Consider the following 12,390-nt stretch of genomic DNA (forward strand, 5'->3'; position numbering starts at 1 on the left):
AAGATGCTCAATCTTTTTCATAACCAGGGAATTGTAAATTAAAACCGTAATACCATTTATCACTCACCAGATTGGCGAATGTTAAAATATCTAACAATAACAAGGGTTGGCTAGAATGTGGAGATTCAGGAAGTCTCTCACACAGCCAATGGGAGTGGAAATCAGTGTAACCACTTTGTAAAAACAAGTTGGCATTGCCTAGTAAAATTAAATGTGCATAACTTATGAACCAATAATTCCACTCTTATAGAACTCTTACACATGGTCACCAGAAGACATGGACAGGAAAGTTCATAACAACATTGTGAGTGAGAGGGAAAAAAATGGAAACAACCCAAGTGTTCATCAGCAGTGGAATGGCTATGTAAATTATGATATAATTAAGCAATGAAATAAGCAGTGAAAAAATTACAGTTATGTGTATCAACATGGATGAACTGTAACAATTTTGAGTGGAAAAAGCAAGCTGCAGAAAAAATTAATGTATAGGTTTTAAACAGGCATTAAGTGGATCATTGTTATATATACATAATTGCTAAAATAATGAAGTCAAGGAAATTATTAACACAAAATCCAGGGTTCTGGTTACCAGGAGAGGAGCAGGTGTGAGGGAGTGGGCTGCATTAGCATCAGGGCCCACAGCGAGGCTTCAGAGTGACTATCATGTTCCATTTCTCAGTTTTCATTTCTTTGTTTTATAATGTTTTAAGCTGTACATATACATTTTATACACTCTTGCATATTTTTTTAAATTGTAGCCTGTAGTATTTTTAAGAGATGGGAGGAAATGTTTTGAAATTAGGTAAAGTGAATTAGGTATTGGAAATGCACAAAGATTAAAAATAATCACCTAAAGTGTTTGGTGGAGTTTTAATTTTCTAAGTTAAGGCCTCCATATGCCAGTTTTGGATCAAATGAGGGGGAATGTAGAGAGAACTAAAGCATGTCTGGGATAGCAGCTGAATGTGTGGAAGACACGGGTCCCTGGACCTGGACTGCCTTTCTTCTTCCCTTACGCCTTCTTCACATTGTAAATATTTAGTGACTCGCAAGTCCTGGGCATTGTCCAGAGAGGTAGAAGCTCTATTTTGGTGCTTATAGCAGTTTTTGAACTTGTGCATACAGGCTGTGTTAATCTTATCCTACTAAACTAACTCTGTAGCAAAATTCACTTCAGATCCATATCATAATTCACTATTTCAGATCTTTTTAAGGAAATCATTTACTGACATGCTTAGACAACCTAATTGAATATGTATCTTTAAAATTTTCAAGGTAATACCTGTTTTGGTTTGGCCCTAGCCCTTTAATATTCTGATTCCTATATATATTTATTCCCATTTTTTCTTTTCTGTACATATCAGACCTCTGATGTACTCTGATTATTTGGAATTGGCTTTGACTTACTGATTTTACCTTTCTAGCTATAACTTTTGAGACTCAAAATTAAATCTAATCTTGAATTTTGATTTAAAACAGTATTTTCAAAAGAATAATGGAGCATAGTGCTAGAGATTATTAGATGGCACAAAGGGAAACATTTTTCATTTTAATATTCGAGTAGTTATTTTAGTTTTTATTATAAAATACATTAAACCTGTGCTTTCATGGCTGTTATAGCTCAGGATGCAGCTAAAGTAGTCTCATGTCATATAGCCTCAATTAAGGACTCAGATGGTTCTCAGATATAGCAAAAAATGATGAAATTAATACATGGATTATAGATGTAGTGTTTAGTTGTAAAGGTGAATTAAGATATCCCTGATGTCCTCTGTCTCCTAGTTGTATCATAACTCTCAAAAATAAAGTTGGCATGGTTTGGTCAGGAAGAACGATCTAGAAAACTCAGCAAGGTGAATAATTTGTTCAAATAGGACAGGTTCTGGAAATACAAAGATGAGTATGGTGCTATCAGTTAACTGAGCAGCTTGTCGTTTATGCTGGTATGAGGTGTAAGGTGAGGAGAGATGAGGGCAGATAAGAAAGCTCTTGTTTGAAATGGGATAGCCTCTTTTTGGATCTTATTTTGTGAGTGATTATCAGCCTTTGAAAGATTTTATGCAAAAAAGTGACTTGAGTACTGGGGGCAGTGTGAAGAATCAGTCACATTGTAGATAATCCTTGGGCAAAGGAAAAATGGAGAGCAGTTAGAGGCAAGTTCATAATTTCCACTTTGTTTAGCTTTATATAATTTCCAGGAAATTACATTACACTTTTCCCAGAATTTAATGTGTTGAAAGGGTTAGTGGTAGGTGATTTGGAGCCAATATAGGAAGTTTCTGAAGAAAATGGTGTTTTCCAGTCTGTACCATTAAGCAAGGTATTAACTTACCCTATATTGTCTTAAAGGCCAAACAGATTTTTACGTATTTTGTGTTAAAATATATGCAAGCAGCATATCAAAGTTAACTGGAGATGTGGTTTTGATGAGGCACAGAGCTGCAAACAAGTTCTATATTCCAGTGGTATATATGGTGATAACTGCAGAGGCAGTGGAATGACGTTTAAACTTTTTTGCAGTGAATATCCTGTCATGACAATCTCAGACAACAGCATTATTTAAAGGGAATTGGGTGGACAATAAAATCAGTATATGGAGAACCTTGATTAGTATGGGTTTCAGCCATAAATGTTCTACATAACTTAATTGTGGCATATTGTTCACTTTTGTACATATTTACTGTTGAATCTTAGACTTGATGGTCTTTGGTATGTATGATTCTGCCTTCCAGAGAAAAGTATTAGTGCGCCAGCTTATTTTTGTACCTTCCACATATCATAATTTAGAGTTGCCTCTGTATGTGAACGTACTTATTTGTGTCTGTATACATAAACCCTTAATACCAAATGTTCTCCCTTAGATTTTCTTGGGAATCTTAATCGAAATGTTTGGGGATGTGGCTTAGCTAATTTGCTAACACTCAAAAGCTGTGAGTTTTTAACATTATCTTAGCCTTTTAGCATTTCAGTCCAGCAAAAATTTCTGGCACTGTTGAGGAATTAATTATAACATCTTATCAAAAATGATCCAGGAGTGTCAAAAGAGGGAGTTGATGCAAAGGGCACAGAGAGAGATTCAAAAGTGAAGTTAACATTAACTTGATAGTGTGACTGCATAGTTGTAATGAGGGAGTAGTGCAGAAATAAAGGACCACAAATAACCTTGAAACAACTGTAGGTTCCTTTCTGCATGGCCCACTAATGTTGATTATAATGTAACTTTGTATTTGAAAGGATGTTTCCTGCAGTTCTTGTCACCAACTTCTTTTGAAGATTCAACTCCTTATTTCCCTTACTTTCTGCTTTGACACAGAAATCCCCTGCAAAGAAGCTGAGCCATGCAATTAGTAAATCTTTGGGATGTGTACCCACCAGAGAACCCCCGCATCCTGTTTTTCCTGAGCAACCAGAGAAACCGCTTGACCTTGCAAATATAGTGTAAGTATATACTGATATGTATAAAGATTATGCTGAAATGGAGACATTGCTGAATTCTTTTGGATCAAAACCATATATCACCTAACGTGAACACCTAATTTAAACTTCTCTGGTTTTTACTTAACATTTGGTGAACTTAAGACTTCAAGTTTTCAACTCTTTAAGCCACCCTAACAACCTACATGGAAACCTAGCTCCTGAGCCCTGAAGCCTAAGTCATGTAGTGGTCTCCAACAGAAACGTTAATACATTGCAGAGCAGTTATTGCTTTCAGCAGATTGCCTTTTTTGGTTTCTTCCTTTAAATCCAGCAGTAGAGATTTTTTCTTCTCTACAGCAATAATACCTGTAGAAATTAAAAAAATCAGTTTAGCCAACATGGAAATGAAAAGCAACCTAATTTGCCCTTCTTGTATTAAGAGAAAATAGGAAACACAAGACTGTATTCTATAAATAAAATGGGTGTTTTATTTTTCATTGAATATTCATGCTAAATAAAAAGTTAGAGGGGAACAAAAAGTTAGAGAAATAGAGGAAAAGTAAGGAGGAGGAGAAACCTTGAAGGATAAGACTCAGCCTCTAAACTGATCTCTTCAGTCTGAGTGAAATGTGGTGTTAGGTGTACCTTGCTAGATTCAGCTGGCAGGTTTTTTGATCCTTAGTCTTTATCAGCTGTTTAGAAGTTTTCGTGTTGGAATAGATATCCATTTTCTTTTACCCACCTGAAAGTGGGTAGACTGCCCAACGAGCTCTTAGGACTCTTGATTTTTGCTTTCTCTTTGATTCAGTAATTTAAAAACCTACTGAAATAATACACACCTGTAGATTAAAAATTCAATAATACAGAAGAGCATGTAATGAAATGCAGCACATCCTCCTTACTTCATTGTGGTGTGTATGGGTTTTAGGTTTATCTACTAGTGGGTACCTCTAAGTTAAATATTTGGAGCACCATTTTTTGACTAAACAGTTTAGGATGTTACCATATTCCTTCTGTTGTACAAGGAATCAACCTCATTTATAACTCCCCATATCAAACTGTCTGTTTTTTATAATTACATCACCATTTTTTAAGTTGCTTACCTTTGTAAAAATTTTTAAATACTATACTTAAACCTCTATTTCTTGTAACTTCTTCAACTTCTGCTATGTAAACTGAGGAAATTAGTACCTTCTATTTCTCCCTTCTCCTTTTGCCTCCTAACGTCTGTCATCTATGCATTACTTTTATATTGTCAAAGCTGGTAATATTTCTATTATCTTCTATGACCATAACTAAGTCCTCTGAGATTTACTAAGAGTTAAATCTCTAAGTTGAAAACCAAACCCAGTGCTGACAGTTAATATCATCACAAAGTCAGACTGTGTGCTGTGATTCCGTGTGTCCCTTTGTGTAGTTCCAGTGTCATATCCCTGTGAGGTCATTCACTCATCAGAGTGCAGTGAGGTCTTTCTTACACACCAGGACTGCTCAAAATCATGCCTGTTGATTGGTAACTGGGGTGACCTTCTTGTACTGTTTTACCTTCAGATCACATATCTACAGTCCCTAACACCTCCAGTAGATGTCAGGCATATTTCCTTGACTAATTTATTGTGTCCCTCTTCTGGTAAGTTGAGAACATTAGGTAAACAAGGATTTTCAAATAAATCTCAAGCAAAACCAGTTTACTCACCATCAGCAATCTAGCAACTTTTCTTACTAATCCAACTCTAAGAGAAATTATTGTTTCTTTTGGTCAAAACATTTTTATAAAACTTCTAGCTCTTGATGTCTCCAATAGACTTTCTGCTAGTCTAATTCAAGCAGTTTGCTGTTGCTCAGAATCTAATTACCTAGCCACATAGTCCTTATGTCTAATTTCTTTAATTAGTGGTTTAATAACCATTACATTTCAGTTTATATGGTTATTTCTAAGTGAAAGCATAAGTTCCTGATGTTGGCTTAGTTGTTTATTCCTCTGAATTTCAGAAAGGAAGAGCATGACCAGTGTTCTATGGGACACCCCTGTAATTGATCTATTCTCTTAAACAGTGGTTGGCAAACTATATCCCAAAGGTTAATTTCAGCCTGTCACCTGTTTTTGTATGGCCTATGATCTAAGAATAATTTTTATATTTCTGAGTAGTTGAAGAGAAATAAACAGAATAATATTTTCTGAAAATTATTCGAAATTCAGATTTCAGTGTCCATAAATAAAGTTTCACTGGGACAGAGCTACGCTTATTCATTTGTATATTGTCTATGTCTGCTGTTGGGCTTCAATGGCAAAATTGAGTCTTTGTGACTGAGATTGTATGACTTTCAAAACCTAAAATATATACTGTGTAGCTCTTTGTGGAAAAAATTTGCCAACCCCTACTCTTTTTTTTTTAAATTAAAGTATTGTTAATACACAATCTTATGTTGGTTTCAAATGTACATCACAGTGATTCAGCAGTCCCTGTGATTGCAAATTATTGTGCCCCTTTATTATCCTCCTGTCCCTCCCCCTGACACCCACCTTAACCCCTCCCCCTTGGTAACCACTAGTCACTTCTCAGTGTCTATGAGTCTACTGCTGTTTTGTTCCTTCTACTTTGCTTTGTTTTTGTATTCCACAGAGCCAATCCTACTCTTAAAGAAGAGTTGATAGAAAGTACAAATTTAGGGCACTTTGTGCTTCTTAATTCTCCTTTTCTCTGAATGCTCATCATCTTCTTCGATGGTCCAGGTTGTTTTTTCCACCCAAGGGTGAAGGTTTAATTGGTAACTTCTGTTGAAGCATTTGGATAAAATTTGTTACCTAGAAGCCAGACTGCCTTCTTAATTGCTTCTTGCTGCTTACGCATACAAAATATGGAGCATGTTTGAACAACTAAGCCAACCAGTTTTCTCCACACCTTGCATCAAAACAGAATTAACCTAGGCAATGAAAAATACTGTTATTTTAATTATAAAATAATTAAAGTAATACTTTAATATGGATCTTATTTGTTCTATTTTAACAGCTCTGCTGCTTAATACTCAGACTCTATATATGCATTACTTTGATTTGATCAAAACATACCTGTCTTTTGTTATTTTTTTCCTCATAGATCCTCATAGATATCAACCTCATAGATTTTTTACTTTTGACAACTGTACTTGAAACATGCAGTACTTCCAGTGTTTGTGAACTTTTTAATATAACATGAAAATTCTGCTCATTTTATTCTTATTCAAAATGACTTCAAGTAGAAATTCACCAGACCAGGAATAATGTAAGACCATTTGTAACCCTGTGAAAAAACAAGTCTAACTTCTTGATTGTTATTTAGTTATTAAAGCATATTTTTGTGATGCTTCTTTTAAAATGATGGATGAATCTAGAGTTGTACATGGCTTTTTGTGGCGGGGGTGCTTCTGGCTAATTATCCTGTGCCAAACTGAATGCCTCATTGTTTGCAACTTTCTTTTATAAGCCAAATTTGTTGTTTTTTTTTCTTCTTCAAGGACAGTTATTAACTGGCTTCACTGTATTCCATATAAATTGTGACATGTTATAGAACTGATAATATTGGTAAGTTAGTCTAGATTGCAATCGCTCTCTTCCAGAAGCATTTACTATGTGTTGTGACTGGAGCTCTGTGCTTGGTGCTGAGAATAGAGTCTTATTTGAGGAAACTGACAAGACAATACTTTACTCTTAGATGGCTAAGTGAATCTGATGTTCTAGTCACTTGAAATCAGGACTATCAGATCCATTCTAAATGCCTTCATCCCTGAGACCGAACCTATTTGGAAAGTTATAATTTTGAGCTATTTCTAACAGGTAAGTATTATACTTTGATTCTTAGATCTTAGCTTATCTGATACTAATTCTGTCTTGCATTTTGCTATAATGGTTTTGAAAAACCTAGGCATTGTGCCATAATCTACTTGCCAGCGGGCCATCAGACACCTCAAATTTCAGGTCTATCTTATTTGACATTTTGAGAAAAGACAAGTTGCTTTTCAATCGCCTATTCATACACCCTGGAATGTGAAGGTTCTTATAGCTCTGAGGTCGTAACTCATCTGATAGGAATTCTATCTTGCATTTTGCTGAGGTGTTTTGAGAACCTAGCAGCTGAGGAATTCAGGATTCTCATAAGTCTTTGAGCTTCCTTCAGTCCTGGTTTGGGTGTTGTCTGGCTCCATTTCAGGCTGAAGGTCCCAGATAATCAATCTCTTGTGGGCTTAGAGTTGCTTGCTAACCCTGGGAATACATCTCTCCAAAAAAAGAAAGATGGAGCAGTGAGAGCAGTGTGTTACTGAGGGTCGAGGGTCATGTGTCATGTAAGATAGTCCCAAGAAATAGGATGTTTTTTTTGCCTGAACGTCAATGTGTGGGGGTGTTGGGGGTGGGTGGGGTGGGGTGGGTCTGGCATATACTCAGGAACCCACACATGTGAGTATGTATGTGCAGTGCCTGTGTGTGTGTGTGAGTAATAGAGAGGGGATGATCAGGTGAACAGCCAGTGTGGCAATTGATGATGATGCAGTAAGGAGAAACAGCATTATTTAACACAACAAAACTCAGGGAGTAATCCTAGGAGGGTAATTATTTACAAATGGCTGTGACTTTAGTCTGCTGACTTTCACCCTGCTCTTGGGATTTTTCTCACTCTGTTTACCACTATACTACTGTAATCACTCTGCTTTTAAACTCTAAATCTAGCCTGGCCCAAACATCAATCCCCAGGTTTTACTTTCTTTTTTTTAAATTGCGGTAAAATACCCATAACATAAATTTACCCTCTTAACAATTTTCAAGTTTTCAGTTTAGTAGTGTTAAATATATTTACATTGTTGCAAAACAACTCTCCAGTATATTTTCAACTTGCAAATCCAAAATAATACATCCATTAAACATCAACTACCCTTTTACCACGAGCCCCTGCTAACCACCATTCTACTTTCTGTTTCTATGAATTTGAGTACTTTGTATATCTCATATAAATGGAATCATTGTTTCTGTGTCTTTTTGTATCTGCCTTATTTCACTCAGTATGATGACCTCAAGGTTCATTCATGTTGTAACAAATGTCAGGATTTCCTTCCTTTTTGAAGGTAGAATAATATTCCATTGTATGTATAGACCACATTTGTTTGTCCATTCCTTTGTCTATGGACATTTGGGTTGCTTCCATCTTTTGGCTATTCTGAATAATGCTGCTGTGAAGACAGGTGTGCAAAAATATCTCTTTGAGACTGCCTTAAGTTCTTTGGGGTATATAACCCAAGATGGGATTACTGGGTGATATGATAATTCCATTTATAATGTTTGAAGAAACTCCATACTGTTTTGCATAACAGTTGCACCATTTTACATTCCCACCAACACTGCAAGAGTTCCAGTTTCTCCACATCCTCACCAACACTAATAATTTTCTGGTTTTTGTTTTTGTTTTATAGTGGTCACTCTAAATTAGTGCGTGAGGAAGTATTTCATTGTGGTTTTGATTTGTCTTTTCTTTTTTCTAACAGTTTTAGTGAGGTATGATTTACATACCATACAATTTATCCACTATGACACTTAAGTGATTTTTAGTAAATTTATATAGTTTTGCAAAAATCACCACCATCCTGTTTTAAAACATTTCTGTCATTCAAAAAAGTTCCCTTGAACTCATTTTTGGTCAATCCAAGTTCCCACCTGTAGCCCCAAGCCAACCACTGATATACTTCCTTTTCTGTCTTTTCTAGAAATTTCATTAAACAGAATAATGTAATATGTGGTCTTTTGTTTCTGACTCCTTGATTTAGCATAATATTTTTGAGGCTTATCCATATCATTACAAGTATCAATAGTTCATTCCTTTCAATGCTAAAAATACACTATTGAATGAATATACCATGTTTTACTTATCCCTTCATTGGTTGATGGACATATGGCTCATTTCCAATTCTTGACTATTGTGAATAACACTGATACGAACATTTGCATCTTTGTATGAACATATATTTTCATTTCTTTTGGGTGGATATCTAGGTCTAGAATTGCTGGGTCATGTTGGCTCTGTGTGTGTTTAACTTCTTAGGAAACTGCCCAAAATGTTTGCTTGATAACATTTCAAAGTGTTTTTGAAAGTGACTGGATCATGTTACATTCCCACCAGCAATACATGAGCATTCCAGGTTCTTCCTCTTCTCACTAGCACTTGTTATGTCATTCTCTTGGATTATAGCTATCGTTGTTAGTGAGTAGTAGTATCTTACTGTGGTTTTAATTTGCATTTCCCCAGTTACTAATGATATGGAGCACCTTTTCATGTACTTCTAAGCCATTCATGTATCTTCTTTGATATAATTGCCTGTTTAGATTTTCTTCACTTAAAAATATTTTTTAAATCTTTTTATTTTAGAATAGTTCTAAATTTACAGAAATGTTGCAAAGATAGGACAAAGAGTTCCCATTTTCCCTGCACTCAGTTCCCGCTGTTGTTAGATTTTACAAATAACCAATATTGATTTTATTATTAAGTGAACCCCATATTTTATTGGGATTTCATTAGGTTTTTTTCCTACTGTCCTTTTTCTGTTCTGATTCCCATAGGATAGCACATTGCATTTATTCATCATATCTCCTTAAGCTCCTCTAGGCTGTGGCAGTTTCTTTTGCCTATTTTATAATTGGGTTTTTTGTCTTCTTATTCTTACATGTCACTAGCTCTTTATATGTTCTGAACATAAATTCTTTACCAGATATATGATTTACATATAATGTTTTCCAGTCTGTGTCTTTTCATTTTCTTAATGACCTTTTGAAAAGCAAAAGTTATCAAGCTTTTCTCTTATGGATTATGCTTTTGATATAATATCTAAGAAATCTTCATCAGACCCAAGGTCACAAAAATTTTCTCCTATGTCTTTGTCTAAAGGTTTAATAGTTTTAACCCTGACATTTCAGTCTATAATCCATTTTGTTACTTTTGAACTAATTTTGTGTGTGGTTTGAGATAAGGGTCTAAATTCCTTTTTTTGCACGTGGATATCCAGTTTTCCAAGTGCTGGTTGATAAAATGACTCCTCTGCCCTTTGAGTTGGCTTGGCATCTTTGTCAGAATCGATTCACTGCAAGATTTAGGGTTTATTTCTGGACTCTAGAATCTGTTCCGACCTATATGTCTGTCTATTGTTATGCCAGTACCTCTTGATCTTGATTACTGTAACAGTAGTTCAGAAATCGGGTGGTGTAAGCTGTCTTCTTTTTCAAAATTATTTTGGCTATTCTAGGTCCTTTGCATTTCCATTTAAATTTTAGGATATACAGTCAATTTTAACAACAACAACAAAAACCCTGCTGGGATTTTTTAGAATCCATTAAATTTGTAGATCCATTGTCTTCTCCCTTCCTCTGCACTCCCCTTCTTCTTTTTGTTTTGGTTAGTTGTTTTTATTTTTGTTTTGTTTTGTTGCCCTCTCTGTTTGCATTTGGGTAGCTAATCCTATCTAGAACACACCGATTTTATATGTTCAACAAATCCTTAGCAGTGCCCACAAACCATGAATTAATTTCCTTGGTTCAATTCACTTTTACATCCTGGTTTAATAATACTGTTAATGAAAAGCCCTTTTGAGATTTTTCAAAGATACTCCTTTTTGTGCAAATATGTAATGCAAATCAGCTCTTTCTGAAAGGGTGTTAAATGAAGAGTATATATAAAGAAAATTTAGAACAGTTGGGATCTAGTAAATTGGTTACATTATAATATATATGTTCTGTAATGTAATCCAGTCTGAGTCATTTTTGTTGTTGTTCTTATCCTTTCAGTGACTGCCTATCACTCTTGAAAGCCGAAGTCTGTACAGTGGTCTAGAAGGACCCATAAGATCTGGCTCCTTGCAACCTCTCTGACTTTGTTTCCTGCCATGTTCCCGTTGGTCTCTATATTCTTTTGTTATGCTGGTTTATTGTGCCTTTAAAACACCAAGTATGTTCCCATCTCAGGAGCTTTCCATCTGCCTTTTCATTAACTTGAAATGCTCCTTATTATGCTCACATGGCTCATTCCGTTAGATACCATTCATTCAGATCTCTCAAATGTTAGCTTCTCAGACAGACTTGCCTTAACTATCTTATCTAAAATTGCACCATTGGTCATTGGTAGAGTTTCTAAATGGCACTTAGCATTACATAACATTGTTTTATACATGTTTGCATCTGTTTATAATCTATATCTCACTAGATTATTAGTCCTTTGAAGACATGGACTTTAATTTGTTTTCTTGCTATAACTCAAGGTTGTAGAATGGGCCTGGCAAATAGTAGACCTGAAATAAAATATTTATAGAATGAATAAATATATGTATGTGTGCTCACAACTTATTAGCAGCAGTGATCTTCATGAAGCATTCAGGCTATTACAAGAAATGATATCATATGTCAGGATGAAGCAGGATTTTCTACTCTCTATTTTACAGTGCTAGAGCTACTAATATCAAAATTTGGGGTTGGAAGCCATGATCCTCCAGTTCATTATGATTACTAAAAAAAAATCCTTGAAAAGTAATCCTCCTTAATTTCTGCTTTTCTTTTGAGCTTCACTTCTTCCCTCTCCAAGCCTAAGGTTTACCTGTAACTTAACTGCATGCAGACATTGAACCTTGGAATAACATTTCTTAATAGGAGGTGTATACTGTGATCTGGTTACAATTTAGAATAATCTGATTATCTCTTAACACCTTTACAGGTGTAACTCCTGGGGGTAAATCCTGGGGCAAGATACCTTTGAAACCGAAATCAGTCAAAGGGAGAAATAAAGTGGAAGAAACCCGTTCATTGCTTACAAGCAGTCATCCACTTATGCTCACCCGTGTCTCTCATGACTGGGCTTCAGTAAAAGGGATCCCACCCAACCTCTCTGGTCCAGATATTCTCTTGCTTCCCCTTGTAAATACCTATTGAGATGGACTACTTCTTTCCACCCCTTGGAAATACCTCTTGAT

At 35.5% G+C, this 12,390-nt stretch overlaps 1 protein-coding gene across 16 annotated transcripts in view; it reads left to right on the forward strand.

Annotated features, from left to right (window-relative positions):
* Positions 1-12,390, forward strand: part of DTNB (dystrobrevin beta) — a 258,809-nt gene that overhangs the window by 135,966 nt on the left and 110,453 nt on the right. For all 16 annotated transcript variants that reach the window (XM_057497369.1, XM_057497380.1, XM_057497372.1 and 13 more), the window contains one exon: positions 3,314-3,438. In XM_057497369.1, coding sequence (XP_057353352.1) covers positions 3,314-3,438 — 125 coding nt within the window. The remainder of the gene's footprint in view (positions 1-3,313; positions 3,439-12,390) is intronic.

Source organism: Manis pentadactyla, chromosome 2, assembly GCF_030020395.1.
Source record: "Manis pentadactyla isolate mManPen7 chromosome 2, mManPen7.hap1, whole genome shotgun sequence".
NCBI classification, from domain to species: domain Eukaryota; kingdom Metazoa; phylum Chordata; class Mammalia; order Pholidota; family Manidae; genus Manis; species Manis pentadactyla.